At 32.3% G+C, this 25,240-nt stretch overlaps 1 protein-coding gene across 3 annotated transcripts in view; it reads left to right on the top strand.

The window, feature by feature from the left end:
* Window positions 1-11,896, top strand: part of LOC127708544 (kelch-like protein 2) — a 31,107-nt gene extending 19,211 nt beyond the window's left edge. For all 3 annotated transcript variants that reach the window (XM_052213451.1, XM_052213450.1, XM_052213452.1), the window contains exons 11-12: window positions 411-551; window positions 7,104-11,896. In XM_052213451.1, coding sequence (XP_052069411.1) covers window positions 411-551; window positions 7,104-7,276 — 314 coding nt within the window. In that variant the 3' untranslated portion in view covers window positions 7,277-11,896. The remainder of the gene's footprint in view (window positions 1-410; window positions 552-7,103) is intronic.
* Window positions 11,897-25,240: the final 13,344 nt, after the last annotated feature.

Consider the following 25,240-nt stretch of genomic DNA (forward strand, 5'->3'; position numbering starts at 1 on the left):
ATTAGGGTATCAATGCAAATATATGTTTATAGGTTAGATGATCTCAAATTGTTATCTATGCATCAGACAATATTGAAATGATGTAGGATTTGATAAATTATCGTATACTTTTAATGTCCTGATTTTCAGTATGGTGCAGAAACATTTATGACAGTACCATGAATATCCAAATAGATATAAAAAATCAAAACAATTTTTTTTACCAGGTTTTAATTTCATAATTTTAAACCAGATTTTTTCTTTGTTTTTAATACTGTCATTTGCTTGAGATCTGTTAGTTGAATACAAACTTGATTCATAATTATGATACAAATGTGTTTTAAGCATTATATAAATGGTGGAAGCATGTTTTATGTTAGACATTTATGTACTAGTATGGCTATATGAGTGTATCACTTTAATTTGTATAGGAGTAGGTGTAGTCGATGGCACTCTGTATGCTGTGGGTGGTCATGATGGGCCTTTAGTAAGGAAAAGTGTGGAGATGTATGACCCAGAAACTAATGACTGGAAACATTCTGGTGACATGCATCTTTGTCGAAGAAATGCTGGTAAGATTTATATAATAGATAGTGTAGCCAACACATTTTAAATAGGGACACTTGAATCTAGCAAAAGCATCTTTATGAATATAAAAATAAGGAGATTTAGTATTATTGCTGGTGGGACAACTATTCATCTAAGTCCAAATGACTTTGTATTTAGCAATTATATGTCAAAGTACAGACTTCAACAATGAGCAAAACCCATACTGTATAGTCACCTATATATATTTTTATTTCATGAAATAGTTTTAAAAGGATTTTAAAAAACCAGATGCATTATTACAAATAAATATACATGTTATTTGAATTATATGATTGAAACAAAGGAAGTTCCCAATATTTACCATTGAGACAGCATTCCAACAGCTTTCTTAGTAGAAATGTAGTTTTTGTCGAGCCTTCGACTTTAGTCGAAAAAGCGAGACATAGCGATCCTACATTTTGTTGGCAGCGGCGGCGGCGGCGTCCACAAATAATCACTCTGTGGTTAAAGTTTTTGAAATTTTAATAACTTTCTTAAAATATCCTGGATTTCTACCAAACATGGACAGAAGCTTGTTTATGATCACAAGATAGTATCCAGAAGTAAATTTTGTAAAAATAAAATTCCATTTTTTCCATATTTTTGCTTATAAATGGACTTAGTTTTTCTGCCGGGAAATATTACATTCACTCTTTGGTTAAAGTTTTTAAAATTTTAATAACTTTCTTAAACTATCCTGGGTTTGTACCAAACTTGGACAGAAGCTTGTTTATGATTATAAGATAGTATCCAGAAGTAAATTTTGTAAAAAAATAAATCCATTTTTTCCTTATTTTACTTTTAAATGGACTTAGATTTTCTGCCAGGAAACAACACATTCACTCTGTGGTTAAAGTTTTTAAAATTTTAATAACTTTCTCATATTCTATTCTGGATTTGTACCAAACTTGGACAGAAGCTTGTTTATGATCAAAAGCTAGTATCTAGAAGGAGATTTTGTAAAAAAATAAATCCATTTTTTCCGTATTTTACTTTTAAATGGACTTAGATTTTCTGCCAGGAAACAACACATTCACTCTGTGGTTAAAGTTTTAAAAATTTTAATAACTTTCTCATACTATTTTGGATTTGTACCAAACTTGGACCGAAGCTTGTTTATGATCAAATGCTAGTATCTAGAAGGAAATTTTGTTTTCTTCCAGTTAACATTACATTCAGTCTGCAGTTAAAGTTTTTAAACATTTATTAGATTCATAAACTATCCTTGATTTTTACCAAACTTGGACAGAAGCTTCTTACAATCAAAAGATAGTATCAAGTGGAATATTTTTATTGATTTACTTCCTCATTTTTGTTGAGCCTGCAATTAACAGAAAAAGTAGGCGAGACACTGGGTTCCGCGGAACCCTTACAAATTTTTCAATGTGAATATACTTAGCTGTAATATTTTACAATATTTGAAGTAAACCAACAGGGCATTTCAATATGAGTGAAATTGACGACATTTAATAAAAAATATAAAGGAATAGGTTTGATAAGGCCCTAAAATGGCCCCTTTTTCTAGCTACAATTTAAAATTAGGATTTACCAATATCACAATTTATCATCCTTCCCTACGGCAATATCTGTTTCCTCAACGTATCCGTAAAACTCGTATCACGATAGCGCGTGCTCTGAGGAGACATTATCAACTTGAGGTGGAAATATCAACAAATTCTCCCAACATTTATTTCATCATTGTAATGATATCATGTCACTTACAAAGATGATTTGACCAAATAAATTACCCTTGCATACCAATTTTTGCATTGTGCAATTTTTATGTTGCCAAATTTACCTTTTATGCTTGAATAAGCAATAGTAAAAACGTGTCCCACCGGATTCTAAATAACGTCTGCCGGGACTACATTTTTTTTAAATTCAACTCTGTGACCTTACATGAACTCCTGGTATGACCTACATTGAGATCAGTCTACCGAAAAAAATGTCAACAAAGCGGGGGTGGAAAATTTAACGATTAAAACTATATTTACAGTATAAACCAATTATTCACAGTAAAACCAATAACAAATTAAATCTAAATTGTTTAAATGCACTTGTGTTTAATAACAGCAAAGCTTACACATTTAACATTAAATTATGAAAGAGCTCAAACACCCTTTTCCAGACAAGTCTAAAGCACTTATTTTGTCTGCTGAAACAAAACAAAACAAAACAAACACACAAAATGGCCACTGATACAGAGAGTGAGAGTGAATCATGGGAATCGAGAGTCAATTCAGACACAAATACATTATTAGGTGAAATGGACAGCCCTTCATGCAGTTACTGGGACTTTTCAAAACCAAATTCAAGCACTAGATATAAATATCTCCCTGTAAATGTTCACAAAATTCAAAAACAAAGTGCCACAAATGAAAAACAAAAGGAAAATGCAAAAGAAGACAAGAACACTAAAACCGACAGTGATCAAACTGCATCTTTTGGCACAACATCCTTAGCAAAAGCATTAGAGAGTGACCGTTTCAGAGATGTAACAGATGCTGATATAGACTCCTTCCTTCAAGAGCAACTTAATAAAAATACTTCCATGCGCAAGAAAACAAAGTCTGATTTGAAAATTTTCCAATTGTTCTTAAAATCAAAACATGATGAAAAAAGAAACATTGAACAAATACCACCACAACAGTTGGACAGATATCTTAGTTTTTTCTTTCTTAGCGCCACGAAGGAAAAACAAACAAATGGTACTTTTGAATATGAACCATCATCTCTTAAATCAATACAGCAGAGCATTAGCCGACATTTAAAGGATAATGAGTATGACTGTAATATTATAACTGATGATGAGTTCCACAAAAGTCGTCAGACTCTGAGAGCAATTTAAAAACTTAAAATCACTTGGTCTTGGTAATAAACCCATTGCTGCAGACCCTTTGACAGATGACAATCTCAACAAATTTTATATGAAAAAAGTTATGGGGTCAAATAGCCCTCGCTCTCTTATAAACGCAGTATATATTAATAACAATTGCCATTTTGGTTTAAGAGGAGTAACTGAACATTATAATTTATGTTGGGGTGATATATCACTAAAAGTTGACACAAATGGAGACGAATACCTCCAGTATTGTCGTGAAAGGCAGACAAAAACAAGACAGGGGGGAAATATAACAAATCTAAGTAAATCAGGACCAATCGCAGTAGAAAACAAAATTGACCGCACCAGATGTCCTGTGTTTCAATATAAACTTTTTCGACAAAAAAGACCAGAAACCATGAAAAAAGAGGATTCCCCTTTTTATATTCAGGCTTCAATGTTTCAGGATAATAACTATGAATCAAAAATTCTTTGGTACAAAAACCTAAGACTTGGAACTAAATCAATTTCTAAAATAATAAAAGATATGGCCACGGAAGCACTACCCAATAACGATAAAAGACTCACTGGCCATAGTGCAAGGAAGGGTTCAATTCAAAACAAAAAGACAATGGAGTGCAAGACACAGAAATTGTACTAAGAACAGGACACAAAAATGTTAACAGTTTGCTGTCGTACTCCAAAACAAGCTTGGAACAACAAAAAAAAGCATCTCTAATGCTATCTTCAACAAGAGAATTACAGCATACTACAGTTACTAAATCAGATAATAAAGAAAATACCTCACCAGTATTAGAGACAATAACATCAACACAGACTCAATCAACTGTTAGTAACAACAGTAAACAGTCAATTTACAAAGGAAATTTTAATTTTTCGAAATTACATCCTGCAATGAGTGGTCTTTTCACCAATGCAACATTCCATGGTGGAAATTTCAGTTTTACCTTTAACAATGGGACATCATCGTCATCAGATCAACAACCCTCGGATGACAACAAAAAGAACAAAAGAAAGCGTCTATGCGTAATTGACAGTGACAGTGATAGTGATTTCTAAAATATAATAATCATTCAATTCATTTATTAGTTGTGGGACTATTATCCAATATTTCCATTACTCAGTATGCTTTAACAACTTTTTAAAACTAAACGCAATAAATATCTGACCAACAAATCTATTTTATGTATACAATCAATTGCTAAAATAATACGAATTTCTCCAGATGCTCTACAAATAATAAGACTCACTGTATCAGTATCATACTACAAGTGTAAAGAAAATAAAAATAGTCTTATACTGAAAATGTGTAAAAATATTTTTGCTTCAAGCAATTATGATTTAATGTATTTGCAAAGAGAGCAAATTAACAAAAAAAAATCATCTTGCATATCAACCTATTATTACTAGCTTCAATTTATTTCATGTAACCTAAAACCAGTCTGCAAATAACAAAAAATAAGAAGATGCAATATAAAAACACCAATAAAAAAGATTTATCAACTTGAGATGAAAGCAAATTTACATGTCCGTCATGTATATGGCCTTTAACAATGACCAAAATACATACTGTGTAACAAGCTTTACACAAAAGCACCAACCAAAAAAAAAAGCTTTTGAACGACAGATAATTTGGTCTAGTTTCTACATATATTGATATAAAATATCAGTTGCAAGCTACAATGAGAAAACTGGTGTAAATCATAATTATATTGGCTATATCAAGGACAAATCCTTGGCTATATGTACATTGATCTTTCACATGAGATAGACTCAAGAAGGCAAAATATTAAATGATTAATACATGTTAAACATGTTAAAATTCCATTCATAGTATTTACTGTTTCAGTGTAACTAAGTTAGGATTTGAACCTAAGACCTTCTCATAAAGAGATGCTCTGACCCCTGAGCTACCTAGTTGAATACACTGAAAGCATATACATTTCTCCAAGAATCATAAACATGATGTATCTTATCATTTAACTCAAAGTTACCAAAAGAATGATACATTTATATCAATGTACATGGACCAACAGTATGCAGCGAAGCAATATTGAAAAACATTTCAAAAATTCAGGTGATCTGGTTCTGTTATTGTTCCTTTAAATTTTATCAGGGAAGAAAGTACCCGCGGAAAATATGTTTTCCCCAATTATAACATAAGGCAAAGCACTTATAGGAAATGGTACCCAATTACTTGAACCAAATACCGTCCCAATGCAATTTGGTGGGGAAGTCTGTACAAAAATAACACCTACCTTCCATGTCCTCTTACGTACAAATGGCGGGTACAAGGTGTGAGATGTCGAGGTATTATTACAAAAAGGACAATTTACCAATACCTGTCTTTGTCAAATTAACTTCTCCTAACGAATAACAACTACCAAATATTTATGTACTCTCAGACTTGATACAAACAACATTTTGATGCGATATTTCTGGATTTGTTTAGTGCCGCGTATGCTTAGAAGTTGTTCAGCAGTCAGCGAGTAGAAATTTTTTTCTTCTGGTGATATGAAATACTTCGATCTTTCAATCTATCGTTAAGCCTTGTTTCTTTTTTTTTGTATCATCTTCAAATATTATACATCAATATATGCATTATCATGTACAAAACACATTTTTCTTCATGTAGTTAATGGGAATATTTTACCCTGTGTATTTTGGCAGCAAGGTGTTCCGCGGTTTAATATGTCGATGACGTGTGTTGCCTAGTAACAACAGAGACACTCCGGTAATAACAATTCCCGCTTAATTATTAAAAAAGAAAATTTTGATCAAAAACATTGCTTTGAAAGATGATAAAAATGTTATCTAAATGTGGATTGTATAGATATTGAAAAAAATCAGCCAGCTCGACAGAATATGAAGCTAAATGGCTCGTTCACTACGCTCACTCGACATTTAGCTTCATATTCTGGCTCGCGGGGTGATATTTTTCTATATCTATATATCCACACCCAGATAACATGTACTTATCCTGCAATCAACCTTTCTGCTTTACAAATACAGAGTGGCAGATAACATGAACCAATTATGAATAAACATATACTAAATGTTTATAGTCTCCTGGTATCCTGCTTCTGTTGCGAGTAAACAGTTATCTTCAAATTATTGTTTACGTAACAGTTCAATTTGGGGTCCTCATTGCAGTCCTTGTTTAAGTCATGTTTATTTCATTGAACAAGGATTTTGATGGGAAAAAATATAAGTTTAGGCTCAATGTTAAATTGCAGGATAGAAACAATATTCGTACAGTAAAGGAAATATAACAGGTATTTGTACTCGCTTTTGCCTCGGTTTCTTAAGCATGTCATATAAATTTTACATTTTCCTACAGTGGACTGGAAACATAGAGCTCATGGGTCGACAAAAAAAGACATTTTAACATCATGTTTGTTATACCATTCTACATATCTGACTGGAATATTGATTTGTCAAGGCCTGCATTATATGTTTCCTAGGCCTAAATTTCATTGAAATCTGGACAATTTTGTCACATTTTACAAAAATCTCTGTTATCCTATTTGCGTTAAATAAATAAATATAAATGCTTTATGAGCAAAACTATAAATATAGCCTTTACTGAATTTACTCCTTTGTTTCCATTTATTTAAAATTGTAATAAAGTTTTTTCCTTTCTTCAACAAGCATTTAAATATAAAAGAAAAAATACTTGTATGATATTTTCCAGGTGTAGTGTCAAATGGTGGTTACTTATATGTTGTTGGTGGCGATGATGGATCTTCAAATCTTGCTTCAATAGAATGTTTTGATCCTAAAACAAATTTATGGACACTACTTAGTGCAAGTATGATGACAGGGAGGAGTTATGCTGGAGTGACTGTTATAGATAAACCAGTCTAATAATTATAGATAAACCTGTCTAGGAGCAGCTGTTTATTTTCCATTGTAATACCACAGTAGTAAAGTTGAACTAGTAAGAATTCTTTTAGCATTATTCAGCATATCAATTAATGTTTCAAAAACTGGTTATTTCCCTTTGAACATTCATAACTTTCTTTTTAATATATTTGAAAAATATATTTATAGATCCAGATCTGAAACACACATTTTGACAAATATATAAAACAAAAATTAGTTCATATAGCTTTCGGTTCGGTGTGAGCCAAGGCTCTGTGTTGAAGGCCGTACTTTGACCTATAATTGTTTACTTTTTACACATTGTGACTTGGATGGAGAGTTGTCTCATTGGCACTCATACCACATCTTCTTATTAGTCCCTTACCGACGAAGTCGAAGGGGACTTTAGGTTTGCACTCTGTCTGTCTGTCTGTCCATCCGTCAGTCCGGCAAATCAGTTTTCCACACTCTATTTCTTCATGCTTGAAGATATTGACTTGATATTTGTTATATAGTTTACACCACGACAAGTTATAGATCAGTTAGCATTTTGTTCCAGAACAATGAATTTTTAACTGTAAGGGGACTATGTATTGCCATGCAATACTCTTAGAATGCTTGTTTCTATCGTGTTGACTTAAAATGGGAACTTGAATTAAATAAATTACAGTAATTACCTTAATCTTTGAATCTTTCCAACCTTAAAAAATTAATTGTTTCAAATAGAGTTAATTTGAATGAAAATTCTGTATATACTATCTACTAAACTTTTAAATATATTCAAAGTTATAAACTAAACAAATATAAGAACATGTTCTCCACTAAATAGTTTGCCCTATAGAACCTAATCAAGACATAGTGCAATATTTTTAGGGGCTTTACCCAATAAGTTTGTTATAACTCATCGTATAGAATCTTTTTATAAAGGCATCGCACAATAGTTTGAGGGCTTTTTCCCATAATTTTGTTAGACAGCTAAGCCATATATATAACATGTAAAAAGAACCATGATTGAATATGATTGGCAGCAGAAAAGAAAAACTGAATTGTTCCAACCTTTGAGTCATTGAGGTTAGGAAATGTGAAATAAAAATTTGGTAAGGGATGGGGGCACTAGTTACCCTCTTATCTGCACATAAAAAAGTAAAATTTCTTCTCTTGATTCAAGGCTATAAAAAATAATCAACTTTTTTTTTAAACTTTACCTCATTTTCATAGATTTTTGTTTCAAGATTTAAATTTTGTCTGTTTCTTCTAGTCATTTAAAATTTCTATTGCTGTACTTTTGATCTTCATACAGCACAAAAGGCTTGTGTGACCTATTTCAACCATTTGGCATATTATATAATTCATCTATCTGTGGTTATGTCTGTGAAAAATGTTCTCTCTGAAACTACTGGACCATTTTTTCCCAATCTGCATGAATCTTACTTTGATGAACTAACATAGCTGTCATTTCTAATGAGAAGAACATAGGAGTTGAACTGTAATCAAGGTTTAAAAAATCAAAGAGTATTTTTTTTTAATGGTTTCCTTTTTGGAAATATGTTTGATAAGCCCTTTGAGCCAACAATATGGATACTGTTACTATAATTAGAAAATAATGTGAAAAAATAAATATCCTTGAAATAATTCATATGACTTGACTAAATGACTCTGCTAGGTATCCCCAAAAAAACCTTCACAGGCCTCTGGTTTATGCATTTAAATTTTTTACCTAGGCATGTTTAAACCACTGTTGTCCAAATTACTTTAAGTATTTGTTGTGAAAAATTTCTCTGATTCAGTCAGTATTATGCTTAGACCAAGATAGATTATATAGACTATAGGTTTAATGCACAATTATAGTAGTAAACAAAAATATGATTTTTGTCAATAACCTTTAAATTAGTTTTCTTTTTACATTATTTTGTATTTAGCTGCAGTGTTCAATGTATTTATTTATCTGTGATTGTAAAAGCTCATTGTGATAAATTTGTTTATTTTTTGTATGTGACAAATGTAATTTTCAATAGAAATTATTATAAAATATTGATAGCAACATGATATATATACTGTGTATTTTTTTATTTACGTAGTAACAATTTACATGGATTGAGAATAACTTGCATTTTCCTGGATATCTAGATATTTCATGGTTTTGCAATAATCTGCATATATTCCTATAGAACATTTTTATACTCCCGCTTTAAAAAAGTGGGGGTATACGGTTTTACCTCTGTCTGTCCATCCGTCGGTCCATCCGTCAGTCCGTCTGTCCAATGAATATTTTTCATCGCATCTTTCTCAGGAACTACATTACAAGGATTTCTGAAATTTGGTTTCAGGGTTTATATGAGTCAGCTATACCGTGTGATGCGTTTTAAGATTCATCACTCAACAACTTCCTGTTTACCTTATACTTTTAGCGGGGCGGGGTATCATTAGTGAGCAGTAGCTCACAGATTCACTTGTTTAATTTGTTAAACATTTAAATTCAAGGTCCTACTGTTTCCACGAAATCCACAAAAATTGGTATCTAACGAATAATAATGAGTCCACAGTATACATGTATTATGTTTAGATAAAGACTTGAATGCATATTTTGGACTTCCAGATTTGTAGCAAGATGGTAATTTTTGTCCTGTATAATCTAGTTGAATAGTTGAATTATTAAACTATTTAGTAAATAAATTGTTTTTTTTTAATTTTTTTTTTAGAACTAGATTATACCACATAAAATTTGAATAATGGTTGTACTTTTACTGACGACTGTTACAAATTTGGGAATTGAGGTAATAAAAACTAGAGTTGGCTTCCATTGTGTGATTAACTTACCCAGGTTTTACATTAGAACGTTAGTGGATTTACCAAGACAAAACCACATAGAAGTGCAATCTTATTTTATTTATTTTATTTAATTGCTGTTTAGTTAATATGTTTTCAACTATAGGTCATCCACTAGTATATAAGAAATTATTTATATTAAATTACTTTTGTCGGTTAGATAATTGTGCGCTTTTTTTTAGAATGAATGAATGGTTGTGAGTTCATTTTGTGTTAATATTAAAATTAAAATGTATGAAGTATTTTCAAAAAATAAATTGATAGACCATGTGAACACATGCAGTTTGTAAGCTAAATGTATTCATTCTTATTCTTTATTTCTTTATTATTCAAAAGATGAGGAAGCCTGTCCATGTTATACATGTGTACACAGTAATTTTATTAGTTAATAGTGTTAATAATCAAGATCAGAAAGAGACCGCTGCTTTGAGTTTTGAAAATGCAAAAAATAGATTTTTGGAAAGTATTAAATCTCATAGGGCTATCAATTTCATAGGATATCAATGTCCCTTAACACTGTAAAACTCAAATTCCAACTATTGGTAATGTTACAACTCTGTCAAGTTTTTAAGAGCTTGTGTTCCTAAAAAATGTCGGTAGTTCACTAAAATTGATGAATACATAAATGAAATCCCTTCAGAGTACATTAAACATTTGTATCTGTGTCTACTATCACCATGATACAGACATTTGTATCTGTGTCTACCATGATTCAGACATTTGTATCTGTGTCTACCATGATTCAGACATTTGTATCTGTGTCTACCATGATTCAGACATTTGTATCTGTGTCTACCATGATACAGACATTTGCATTATTAAAAACTTATTTCAAAATAAAGAATATTACTGTTATTCCTTAATTCATATTCCAACATTAAGAAAATACAATGTGTTTAAATATTAGATGTGGTAAGATTGCCAATAAAACAACTACCCACCATAGTCCAAAATGACATGGATATAAGCAACTGTTTTTAACAGATACCACATTAATTTCATGAGGATCAACCATCCAATCATGTTGTTGGAATTATTTCTGACGGTCTTGATTGAAAAATGTTGACAAGGACTATATATTTTCATGTTAATAATTTATTAAAATGAATAAAATCAAAACATTTAGGCATTTATATTGTTAAGTAAAAATATAGAAAACAAATATTTTTCTTATTAAAATTTACAGAATTTTAAGTTTAAGTTTTTAAATACATTTATGAAAAAGGCATGCAGAACTTTTTTATTATGGCTTTCCCTCTGAATATGACATAATAAAAGTTTTGAGAAATAGAGGGGTGTTGAATATGATTTTTGCACCATAATGAAAATAAAGGTGAAAATAAAAGTGAGACAAAAACTTTCCTACTATATTATAGAAAGACTAAATTCAGAATTATAGGATATTTAAATATCTTGGTTCATAATGTGTACTATAATAATTTTATGAAAACTTTAGATGAATAATTCATTTTGAGATTTGGTGTCAGAATGCAGAATGCAGAATTTTAAATTACTTCATTCGAAAAATGTATAAAATGTACCCAATGTGCTTCCAGATTTAATCTATCTGTTTCTATACTGATGTCAAAGAGAAAAAAAACATTAATACATACTCACAACAATTTGCTTGTGATTTTGAGAGTGATGACATGTGAAGAGTGATTTTGATGACTATGCTGTGTTTGTAATTTATTGTCTATATAAGTAGAACATACACAGAATTTTTTGTTTGTAATGCATTTACCACATATTGGTATAAGTGCTATTATTTATGAAATAAAAAAAGTGAAACAAAAATGAGTGTTGCTTGGCCACTTTTCTTTTAGACAGTCATTCATAAGAGAGATATGAGGATTAAGGAATGTTTCTCCCTCATGCAAAGCTCTGATTCCTTGCCTGACTTTGGCTATACTTTTTTGTCCTTTTTGGTTTAAAGCTCTTCATCTTTTTAATAATCTTTGGATTTTCAAATGTTTTGGCCTCGAGCATCACTGAACAGACATTGATTGTCGAAATACTCATCTGATGCAGAACAATTGGTACCGTTTATGTTATAACTGACATGTAAGAAGCCAATTCAATGAATGTTTAGTGTAAAATTAAAAAAAAAAAAAACCCCGACATTTGATGAGTTTCCATGGCATTACAAAGACTAACTTCACATCTCCTTAAATCATGGATTATTTCATTTGACAGAATATTCTTTTTTGGTGGGATTAATCAAGACCCAAATTTTCACTGAAGAAAAAAGAAGAGGTATTAAATTATTTGAAAATTCAGTGGATATTGAGTATAATTCTAGTGTAAATCCAGGATTAGAGGGAACAAAATAAGCCTTTTGGGGCCTGTTAAGGTTAAAAGCATGTCCAAGACAATGCTAAGTCAAGGGGTAGCGGCTGGTGCTCCTTCTTTTGTCTGTTCCTGTTATTTAAGTATTCATTTTACAGTTATCTCCTTGTATAGATAAGGTTTAACAGATTAAATCATTGAAGGGTCAATACCCAGTGGTATAAATAGTTATCAAAGGTACCAAGCTTATAATTTAATACGCCAGACGCGCGTTTCCTCCTATTTAGGACTCATCAGTGATGCTCAGATCAAAATAGTAATAAAGCCAAACAAGTATAAAGTTGAAGAACATTGAGGACCCAAAATTCCAAAAAGTTGTGCCAAATACGGCTAAGGTAATCTATGCCTGGGATAAGAAAATCCTTAGTATCTCGATTAATTCATACTTTTGCAAACAGTTAATTTATAAAAATGACCATATAATTGATATTCATGTCAACACCGAAGTGCTGACTACTGGGCTGGTGATACCCTCGGGGACGAAACGTCCACCAGCAGTGGCATCGACCTAGTGGTGTAAATAGTTATCAAAGGTACCAGGCTTATAATTTAAAAGGTGGGAAAAAGACATCACATCAAAACCTCCCTGGTGGAATGAGAGTGTCAAAGAGATGAAACGAAACCTTAACAAATGCCAAAGAAAATTTAAGCATAAAATCACCCCAGAAAATTAACTCTTGTCAGTGGAAGCACAATTGGAAAATTGGAAAATTACGAAATTGATGCTCAAAATAATTGGTCTGAAAATCTATGTGATTAAAAAGGGGAAGTTAAATCGCTTAAAGAAGAATGGTCAAACAAAAAAAAAAAACTCACCAAAAACTTTAGTACTAACATTTCAGGAGGAAACAAACGAAATTGTATTTGATGTAAGTAAAAAATCAGATAAACTAGAAAAGACAATCCTTGGTGGTCATCACCTAAAACATGAAACCTTTGATAAAGAATTTCAAAAACAAATTATGGAAGAAAACATTGACTTATGCAACACAGTATCCCAAGAGGAAATGGAACATCCAAAAGTTAATGATTACACTACCATGGAAGAGTTAGAAGGGTCCATTTATGAATTAAAAAGCGAGTCTGTACCAGGAGCAGATTTTTTCTTTACAGAATTTTACATAAAAAGTGGACTTAAACTAAAAAGAAAATTATTTGATATTATCAACCAATCGTGGGAAGAGGGAATAATACCAGTAAATCGGAGAAGGGCTAATGTAAACTTCATAAAATTAATATTTACAAAATAAATTATAATCTATAGCATCATCATACAGACCTATAAGTTAAACAAGTGTTAGAGCCAAATTAATTGAGAGAATACTTACTTATAGATTAGAATGGTGTGCTGAAATTTACAATATACTTAGACTCAGAACAGGAGGGTTTCCGTAATTTTAGATCTATAACACGTGCACTGCTATCTCTAACACGAGATAAATTTAATGGTTTCAACAAATCAAAATCAACAATAACAGTTTTCATAGATTATGAAAAACCATATGACAGTGTCTGGAGAGAGGGACTTATGGTAAAATTATACAGAAATGGAATAAAAGGTAATAAGTGTAATTTGATTAATGCATCCCTTAACCGCAGAGAAGCTAGATGTTTGTTAAACAAACATAAATGACCATGGTTTCATACTAGCATAGGATGTCCTCAAGGATCAGTAATTTTTCCCATCCTTTTTTAACATATTCATTAATGACAAATTTAAACAGTCATAGCAGATAAGTGTGAGTTTGCAGATGATGCTTCAATTTGGCATACTCATACAGATAGAAAAATAGCAGAACAAAAATTACAGGAAGATCTTAACAATATAACAAAATGAAGCAGTCAATGGAGAATAAAACTAAGCGTTGAAAAAACAGAATATTGCATATTTTCAAGACAACAATGAAATGAAAAGAATAAAGTTCATCTAACATTAGGTAACCGAAACCTTCAATATAACACAAATCCAAAATCCTAGGAATAAGACTGGATGAAAAACTTAACTTTAGTAACCTCATAGAGTACAGCATTTGAAGAGACAAAAGATCACTTGGAATCATTTGAGAAATAAAAGGTATTGCAAATTTTCCAACTAAAACGTTAACTCAAATATATGGCAGTCTGGTGTATTCAGTATTCAATTATTCAAGCAGCATTTGGCAAATTGGAAAAACAACAAGCCTAAATAAAATTAATGAAGTTCAACGCAAAGGATTAGCCATGTGCCTAGACCTCCCATTACAGTCACGTCTAGAAACTGTAGAAGTAATAAGTGAAATATGACCAACTGACCTTAGAAGATAAATAATGACCATCAGACAATTTGCAATAATTAACTTGTACAAAACACTGTACCAATTAAAAGAAAATTAGAATTTTGGAAAGAGGAGGAAGAACCAGGATTATTTCTATCCCCACTAAGTAAAAATACCAACAAATTGAAAATTTGAAAATATCAGAAAACATAGATGTATGAGATGTGGAACCACAGCACAATTTTCAGGGGCTTATTTCAACAATCCATGCACCAGACTACAGGAGAAATATGGGCAGTTCTAAGACAAAAACAAAACAAGAAGCAGAAGAAGGCAAACAATTGATACTAGATCAACTTAATATACAGCCAACAAAATCAGCTGTTGCATTTACAGATGGTTCCTGTATGAGAAATTCTGGGACCTGTGGATCTGGTGCTATTTTATATTTCAAAAATGAGGAAATCAAAGAAAAAAGGCTGTATCCAAACGTGGTTCAATTCTTCTTGCAGAGCTCATTACTATCAAAATCGTTCTGGACCATTTAACCAAAATAAACTACCCTGATTTGGAAAATTTAATAATTTTTTTCAGACAGCCAAGCTGCACTCGGAATTGGAAAAGTGAAATTTATCACCAATCAATTAAAAAAATAAAAGGTAAAATTGATTATTAAAAAAATCATGGAATTACAGTAAACTTAAATTGAACACCTGGCCATGCAAACATCAATGGTAATAAACTAGTAGACCAACTAGCTAAAGAAGCTACGAAAGCTAAAAATGGGAAAAAGGATAACGGTTACACCGGGAGACATAACTTCAGGTTTCAAAAAGAAGTCAAATATAAAGTAAAACGCCCCCCTCCTTTGTTCGCACACAAAAAAAAACAAACAAAAAAACTCATTTTTCTCACGCTTTATAAGATTTTTTTTAGCATAAAATTGTCCAAATTGATTTTTTTTTCGCCTCGATACGCTCGCCAATGTATATACAGTTTCATCAAGTTCCACCCCTTTCGAAAATCTTCGATCAGCAACTAGTAAATAACTCACATTCTTAGTTGTGTATAATACTGATAGCAGACCTTTTTATTTGCTCGTTGGTATATGAATCTGTCCATAAATCTTTGAATCGTGAAACTGAAATCATATATATGTTCCAACGGTATATAAGAAAAAAAAAATTAATATCATATACTTGTAAGTTAAGTTATTGAGAAATCAGTCCTAAACCAAAAATTATGCCTGGCCACCCAGATTTTAAATGGCTTCAACCAGAGATATGTCACAGTTTTATAGAGAATCCATGTTTCAAATAATAGTATAAAATATGAAAACAACACGTTATTAATTGCATGCGTACGAAGCGCTTTTCTGGATGTACCTTCATCGGGAACGCTCAAAGCCGAATATTTGAAAGCCGAGGATGTATAAGAACCGAAACATTTGAAGAGCTATATTACCAAAAAGAACATAAAAATAGCCAAATCCATCTAAGGTCAACTTTGCCAGAGGGAGTTGAAACCATAGTTTCTATATAATTTTAAAATCTATATAAGCGGTCAATTTTAAAAGGGTTTGTTATTAATCATGTCAGTACCGAAGTACTGAGCTGATCATACCCTCGGGGACTGATAGTCCACTAGCAGAGGTATCGACCCAGTGCTGTAAAAATGAAAACAAAACGTTATAAATTTCATGCATCTGAAGCGCTTTTCTGGATTTACCTTCATTGTCTTGTAAAATTACAGATACATGTAGTTTGCATTAGCTTCCATATCTGTTCTGACACTATCAGATACTAGTTTTGAAGTTTTTTGTTTGACAAATAAAGGCAACAGTAGTATACCGCTGTTCGAAACTCATAAATCGATAGAGATAAAAACAAATCCGGGTTACAAACTAAAACTGAGGGAAACGCATCAAATATAAGAGGAGAACAACGACACAACAAAAACACAACATTAAAATGTAACACACACAGAAACGAACTATAATATAACAATGGCCATTTTCCTGACTTGGTACAGGACATTTTAAGAAAAAAATGGTGGGTTGAACCTGGTTTTGTGTCATGCCAAACCTCCCGCTTTTATGGCAACGTCAAACACAACACCAAAACGACAACATGACAAAACCGGTGATGGAAGCACGACATAACGCATTCGAGAGGAGCGAGTTACCACGGGACCACCGAGGCGGTTATTTAAAAAATCTTCATTTTGATGATTACAAAATAATAAGGTTAAAAATATAAAGCAAAACATTAAAGAAATATATATTTGAGTCAAAAATACTGATTAAATAAAATAATCAAACAAAAATAATATAATAATTCAATTCAACTACCCACAAAAATCTAAAAAGAAAGCCTATAAATAATTGAAAAAAAATATCATGGGACGAGCATAATCGTTTCCGGCTAAACTGTTTTATGCAGTAAACAAATTGTTTGTACAAAGTTTTCTCGTTTCTTTCTTTTCATCAAACATTATTTTAACAGATAGACTGCTTTGGCAGTGAAAATATGTATATAAATTCTTTGAGAAACATGGTATCGGTTCCTGAAAGCAAAGTTGTTCTCAAACCGTTTTTGCTTCTCTTTTAGATAGCTTTTGGTTACAAAGCTTCTCATGCACCTAAATTGTTTTAAGGATGAGTATTACCGATGTAATTTTATTACGAGTGATTCAAATGCAACATTTGTTTGTTTTATTCTTAAAATGTAACACGTTACGGTCATTGTTTGGTTTCTTTTGGTTGTATGACTTTTTACATGACTCGGTGTTTATGCATCCCGTTTTTTACAGTGTTGTTTCTATTTTATTTACTCTTATATATTTATATTTTCTTATTTTTACTTTATCGAAAAAGTGTTTACTATATACGGTATGTACTATCAACGACAAAAACTTTTTTGTTGACGTCATTGTTAAAAAAAAGAGTAAAATTACAAAAATACCGAACTCCGAGGAAAATTCTAAACGGAAATTCCCTAAGGAAATGGCAAATTAAAAATCTCAAACACATCAAACGAATGAATAACAACTGTCATATTCCTGACTTGTTACAGGCATCTTCTTATGTAGAAAATGGTGGATTAAACCCGTTCTCGTGCTTGTTCACACTATACGGACTTCATATACAGGAGTGTGCTCCTTACGCAGAAACTGCTCCAACAAAGTTATGAGGACAGATTAAAAATGATACTCCGTAAATTTTACGGACACCATCACGAATTGGTTGATCCATACGATGTGTCTTTGTCCAAACTAACTAAGGACATTTTTATCACGTGTTAGATTGTGGTTTGTCATTACGTCGTCTGATCTTTTAATTATCGAACGTGACTTATTCCCGATTGTGACTGTTTTGCTGAGTGTGAAACCGCATTGCTATAAGACGTGTCACGGTACTTTTCTGTCCCAAATTCATGTATTTAATTTTGATGTTATATTTGTTATTCTCGTCGGATTTTGTCAAATGTCTTAACGTCTTTTCTGTTATATTCGTGTGTTATGGTAAAGATAATTAATCACCCCTTCATTTATTAGATTTTAGTTTGGTTCAACGAAATTTATACGATATATTTGGTTTACAGTTTGATTCAGAAGAAACACCGACATAGCTAGATAATACAATTAATTATCTAATTACTACCGCAATTTGATATTAATAAGTATTGTAATTTTCATTGTTATTAATAAATGTAATGTCAGTATTACAAATCTAATCTTGAATCAATCCTAATCCTATCTTATTTTTGGGAAATATTTTTACAAATTCAAATGTGACGTCACTTTATGCATTGAGGCTTTGGCTAACTCGGCTGTGTATTTTTATGTGTTGGATTAAGTTGTTTTATGTAATGTATCCGTTTTTATTCTGTAGTTAGTCCCCACTTCGGTTTTATCATGTATATCTATTATATAGTCATTTTATAAAATTTTCTGTTTGCAAAATTATAAATTATTCTAAATAATAAGGATGTTCTTGTCCCAGGCAGAAAACCCTGGCCGTGTTAGGCGCTACTTTTTGGAAGTTTTGTACTTGTTTTGGCTTTCAAACTTTTTTCATCTGAGCGTCACTGGTTGGTCTTGTGTGGACGAGACGCACGTCTGGCGTATTGAATTTTAAGCCTAGTACCTTTTGATAGCTATTATTCGTGTGTTTCTTTGTCCTATATGTTCTCCCATTTATTTGTATTGTGGTCCTGTCATGTGATGTCGTTTTGGTGTTGTGTTTGACGTTGCCATAAAAGCGGGAGGTTTGGCATGCTTCAAAACCAGGTTCAACCCACAATTTTTTTTCTTAAAATGTCCTGTACCAAGTCAGGAAAATGGCCATTGTTATATCATAGTTCGTTTCTGTGTGTGTTACATTTTAATGTTGTGTTTTTGTTGTGTCGTTGTTCTCCTCTTATATTTGATGCGTTTCCCTCAGTTTTAGTTTGTAACCCGGATTTGTTTTTATCTCTATCGATTTATGAGTTTCGAACAGCGGTATACTACTGTTGCCTTTATTTATAGTTAGCTAAACCTCTCACATGTATGACAGTCGCATAAAATTCCATTATATTGACAACGATGTGTGAAAAAAACAAACCGACATATAATAGGTAAAAATGTCAAAAATAGGAGTACAGCAGTCAACATTGCGGTATAATCTTAATCACTACAAAAACAAGCAAATATGTCAACAAAGACAAACAATAAGGCATATAGACAAAGCACTTTAGCAAAAACGAAAGACAAGAATACAAAAATATACCATAGGACAATAACACAATGACGGGATGTACAAGTACCGAGCCACGTCAAATGGATATTACCAAAAATAGACTAAACAGTAAAAGTAATAATTTACAAAGACAAATAAAAGAATAATATAACACGTTATTAAGATGATAAACAACGTCAGTACCTAGAATCTATACGTCAAGTCCATCGTGTATTATTTGTGAAGTTGATAGGGAATATTTATCAACAAGGTCTTGGTATCTTCCGATGAACGTTTTTAGAAAAAGGATGAGACGTTCTTTGACATACCCCTGGTTCATCAACTTTCTGCATAGACACTGGTGACGTTGAACAAAGTCTGAGTAGCAACTGCAAGCTCTTGAATATCGAATGAGTTGGAAAATGTATATCCCATATGCAGGTGAAGTTGGTATATTGCTACTTAGGTTGGGGAAATTAATAATTTCAAAATTAAAATCGTCTCGTTTGTCATAGATTCTTGTACTGAGATGACCGCTTATGTCAAATTCGAGGTATAAGTCTAAAAATGAGGCAGAGCAAGCCGTGTCTGTAGTTTCTTTAATTTCTAGTTCGGGAGGATATATACACCTTTTTTGTTGGCGTCTTTGAATTTTTTAATCAGTCTGTGATGTATGTATACATAGTTTTGGCTGCTGGACCCAATTATTGCGCATTATGTTCAAATTAATAAATTCACACGAACATAAATGATCTACAAAATAAACTCAACACCTTTGAATGGGATCAGCTCGCCCGACAGTCTGCAGCAAAGCTTTAATTTTATTAAAGACGAACGCAAAGAAAGTTCATCAGTTATTGTCTGCCTAGGCCGCTGCAGGTAACAAACACAAAAACCAATCTTTAAGAATAAAAATAATTTTCATTATGTAAGCAAACACAAAGTATGTTTTCCCGTTTGAATGGTTTTACACTAGTAATTTTGGGGGCCCTTTATAGCTTACTGTTCGGTGTGAGCCAAGGCTCCGTGTTGAAGACCGTACTGTGACCTATAATGGTTTACTTTTATAAATTTTGACTTGGATGGAGAGTTGTCTTATTGGCACTCATACCACATCTTCTTATATCTATGAATCAAATGAAAGATTCAATTTGTTCACACATTAATCATACAAATCAAATATAACATAAGACAAATATAATTTGTCGGGTGGGAGGGTGGGTAACTTTGCTGCACCAAAAGCGAACCTCGAATGACAATATCTTAAAATCACACAACCGCCAAAGTATAGCACGAAATATTTGAGTTGACCAAAGGTCAAATATCATGGCTAGTTCTATATCAACCAATGAAAAACAGTTAACCTATTATAGACATTATATACATACAACACGTCATGGTGTAGCAATTATGATCAAATACACGTGGTAATGTTTACATACCGGTGTACATAACTTTAATACAAATATTTAACCTATATGTTTGTTTTGGTTGCTCACCCAATTTTGTCAATATAACGGACCTCTAAACAACTGTCATACAAGGGGGAGGTTTAGCTAGCTATAAAACCATGTTTAACCCACAGTTTTCTTCGGATAAAATGCCTGTACCAAGTCAGGAATATGGCATTTATTTTTCACTTGTTCCGTTGATTGATACCGTTTGATTTTGTCAGTTTATATGGACTTCCCCTTTTTAAATTGGCCTTGGAGTTCGGTATTTTTGTTATACCTTTTTTAACATTCATAAAAACTCTGGTATATAGTTTCAAATGCGGACTGAGAACATGCATTGCAGGCTGAAAATATCATCTTTAAAATTATTTAATGATAAGAATAATGTCTTTTGTTATTTCGTATCAAAAAGTCAACAATAAATGTTCGGCTTAATAACCAAACGTAGGACAATCTGCAATCTGTCCCGATTAGAATTGGCCCAGAGTGAAAATCTAAACTAATTGCATCGTAATGAGTCAATTGTATTCGAGATATAGACGACAGAACAAGGTCATGAGATGAAGTGGGATTCGGACAATATAAATAAGAAGATTTGGTATGAGTGCCAATGAGACAACTATCCATCCAAGTCACAATGTGTAAAAAGTAAACAATTATCGGTCAAAGTACGGCCTTCAACACGGAGCCTTGGCTCACACCGAACAGCAAGCTATAAAGGGCCCACAAAATACTAGTGTAAAACAATTCAAACAGGAAAACCAACGGTCTAATCTATATAGAAAACAAGAAACAAGAAACACTTATGAACCACACCAACAACCGATAACCTCAGAACAACAGGCTCCTAACTTAAGACAGGTGAATAACAATGCAGCGGGTTTAAACGTTTTAACAGGCGCCTACCTCCACCCTAACCTGAAACAGTGGTTTAACATTACAACATAAAAAGACACACAATAAAATATCAATTTAAATGGCTTAACTCGATCAAAAAGACAATACACAAAAACAAGTTAATATACACTGAACGAATAAGTTTGATCTATGACACAATATAAATAAAAAAAGATGTTTCAATGTCAAAAAGACAACTTTAACCAAGGACAAAATAGCGTTAAATAAAGTAACGTACACAGGTAAATTTAAATGTAATAATTTTGTTGTTAGAGTACAGAAACATCTTTTTACAAAATAAATTTGTTATTCATAGTACGAGTACATAAGTGTTTTTTTTTTTGTCATACTAAACACTTATAAAAGGTGGTACATATTAAAAATAGTAAGACGAGATAAAACACAAAATAAGGAAACATTAAATAACAGAAATGCATTACAAATTGTGTCAACAGGTCAAATGTAACACGAAAGTACGATTTGAGAGTACTCACAGTTACTGAAAGCTAGTTAAAACCCAAAAACAATTAATAATAAAAAATCATGCATCAGAGACTAAAATCATTTAAAACACATCCCAACCAGGGAAATAGTGTTTTAACGCCATGGACAGTCAAAGAAGACATGACTTGTGCAATGCCAAAATAAAAGTAACGACAGGCAGTAGGATAGTTAGGATTTAACCTTATAATAAATATGTATGATGTTTTGTACAGATTGGACGATTTCTAAATAGAAAATAAACGTGGATGTGTATATATACATCCACAAAAACATTTGAAAAGAATACAAATTTAGTTTTGTTTTAATTTGTTGAAAACTTTTCTTGTGTATTCCCGATTTAAAAAAAATCTTGTACATGATGAAATCGAAATGTTGATGGAAAGCAGTGACCAACAGAGTTATTGAGCAACTACCTTGTTCTTTAACAGAATGAATCTAAAGGTAAAATACCAGTCTTTCGTCAATACGAAATAAAATTAAATGAAATATACAAAACCTGATATATACGTACAAGATTATAATAACCTTCCATATTACATAGGTCAACGCCTGAAGAAGGTAATGTTTAGAGAATGTATCTCAAGATACAACACAACCTGGGCAAACTATATTAGACAAAAATAAACAAAAAGAAGAAATAGCAGCAGGTTGCCCGATAGAATTGGAAAATTGTAAACCAGCAACAAAATCAATCTCTGATGAGAAAACTGTGCTTAAGACTGATACAGAATTGGACTCCTCTGACGAGAAAACTATACCACAGCATGATACAAAATTGGATACTGTTGAGAAACTGTGCCCAAAACTCACAAAGAATTTGATTCTGATGAGAAAAATGTGCCAAAGCCTGATACAGAATTTGACTCTGGTGAGAAATCTGTGCCTAAACCAGACACAGAATTAGACCCAACCACCCAAGGGTGACTGAGGAATAAAAGTGTGGTCACCATTGGTCTTCCTCCGACCGGCAGTAAAACCCTCTCCAAAGTGGGGCGTCCGTTTGGCTGTGCAGAATGTACAAATTTGAAGCCACGTCCGGTCAGAATGGGGACGTTAAATCCGATGTCTCGTGTAAAGGGAGTGCCACGCTCTTTGCATGTTAAGAACCCTAGCAACAACACAACTCTTTGAGGGATCCGTAGGTGACCTGTTGCATGGCTAAATTTCTGTCCCTATCCAATATACCCTCATTTCCTGTGGCAGTCTAAATTTCTCCGACCTTAATCCCGGACGCCTCTATTACAGAACTTATCTACTGTATTCATTGTTAATTTGTTCTCGTCCTTAATATGCATGAAATATTTTCCACTGGACGTTAAGCAACCAACAATCAATCAATCAATCAGAATTAGACCCTGATGAGAAAACTGCATAAGCCCAATACAGAAATAGACCAGGATGAGAAAAATTGTACCAAGGCCTAATATAGATTTAGATTATGGCGAGGAATTGGTGCCTAAGCCTGACACATCATTGAATTCTGAGGAGAAAACTGTGTCTAAGCCTGACATAGCTTTGGACTCTGAGGAGAAAACAGTGCCTAAACCTGACACAGAAGAACTACTTACAACAGAAATGGAAGGCGCAAGGGAGGAAGAAACAGAAGCAGGTAAGGGACTTTGCTAATAGCATGTGTTTTAAATTAATAAAATTTGACAATTTTGCGATTACAAAGAAATGTGCATAATGAAGCTGGAAATTTTAGAATCCGATATATTTTATCGTTAATATATGTTGTTTCTGTTTTTTTTCATGGAATTCCATCTAATTTCATATCTATATATACAGTACATTTTAAGCATTTATGAATTATAGGAAAGTACGACAATGACTGAAATTAGATTTGGGTACGGGGTGACAACTGTTTTTGTTTTGAAGGAGGTTCTGTAAGAGGTTTTACAACACTTACGATTCAAAAATTACTACCTCTCACCTTTAGAATGACTCTTATAATATGAATAGAAACTTCCGCCAGATTTTCATGATAGTAATGAAGTAGAATCAAAGACTTATAGGAATTTAGAAACGGGTACTGGATGACAACTGTTCACTTTTTGTTTTTGAGGACGTAATATATGTTGTTACTGTTTATTTATGGAATTCACTCAACTTTCTATATATATATATACAGTACATTTTAAGCATTTGTAAATTAAAAGACAGTAAGACAATAACTGAAATTAGAAATGGGTACGGGACGACAACTGTTTTTGTTTTGGAGGACGATCTATTAGCGGTTTTACAACATTTTTCATTAAAAAATTACTACCTCTCACTTTAAGAATGACTCTTTACAATAACAATATGTATAGAAATGTTTTGCCAGATTTTTGTTTCTGGTAATGAAGTGGAATAAAAGACTTATATGATTGTAAGTATGCTTAATTTTACCACCTTGCATTTTATTGACTTGACTAGTTTTCTACAGCATTTGGTTAAAATTTCCGAGCAGTTGAAAAGTTGTTTGTTAAACAAATTGCAATTGTATCATATTTTTTAAGGAACTGCAGTAGGTGGAGAGCAACAACTAAAGTCGAGTCATTGTAATAAAGGATTTAAGATTATATTTTAACTTTTGTAGGAACAGTATTGGACAGCGTTAAAATGGGCAGTATACGTCAAGCTGACATTACTAGCCCATATTCGAACAAACAGTGTACCTCAACGGCGTTGGTTGCAGCAAGAATAAATGAGATTAAATCAATATCGACCTGGTTGTCTGGAGATATTGACATGGTATTATATCAAGGAGATGATAACTATGATGTTTACAGGTACCAACATGGCATTAGTTTGATTTTACACAATAAATCTAACCGTCTTAAGTAGTAACCTCTTCTTGGCCTTTCGCTGTCAGAATTATAGTCTATAATTCTGACAGCGAAAGGCCAAGAAGAAGAGGTTACTACTTACGATATAGTAAACACTTTTACTTCCAAAATCTAAATCAAAATTAGTATTT

The sequence above is a fragment of the Mytilus californianus genome, unplaced genomic scaffold (assembly GCF_021869535.1).
Source record: "Mytilus californianus isolate M0D057914Y unplaced genomic scaffold, xbMytCali1.0.p SCAF_7, whole genome shotgun sequence".
In the NCBI taxonomy this organism is placed as follows: Eukaryota; Metazoa; Mollusca; class Bivalvia; order Mytilida; family Mytilidae; genus Mytilus; species Mytilus californianus.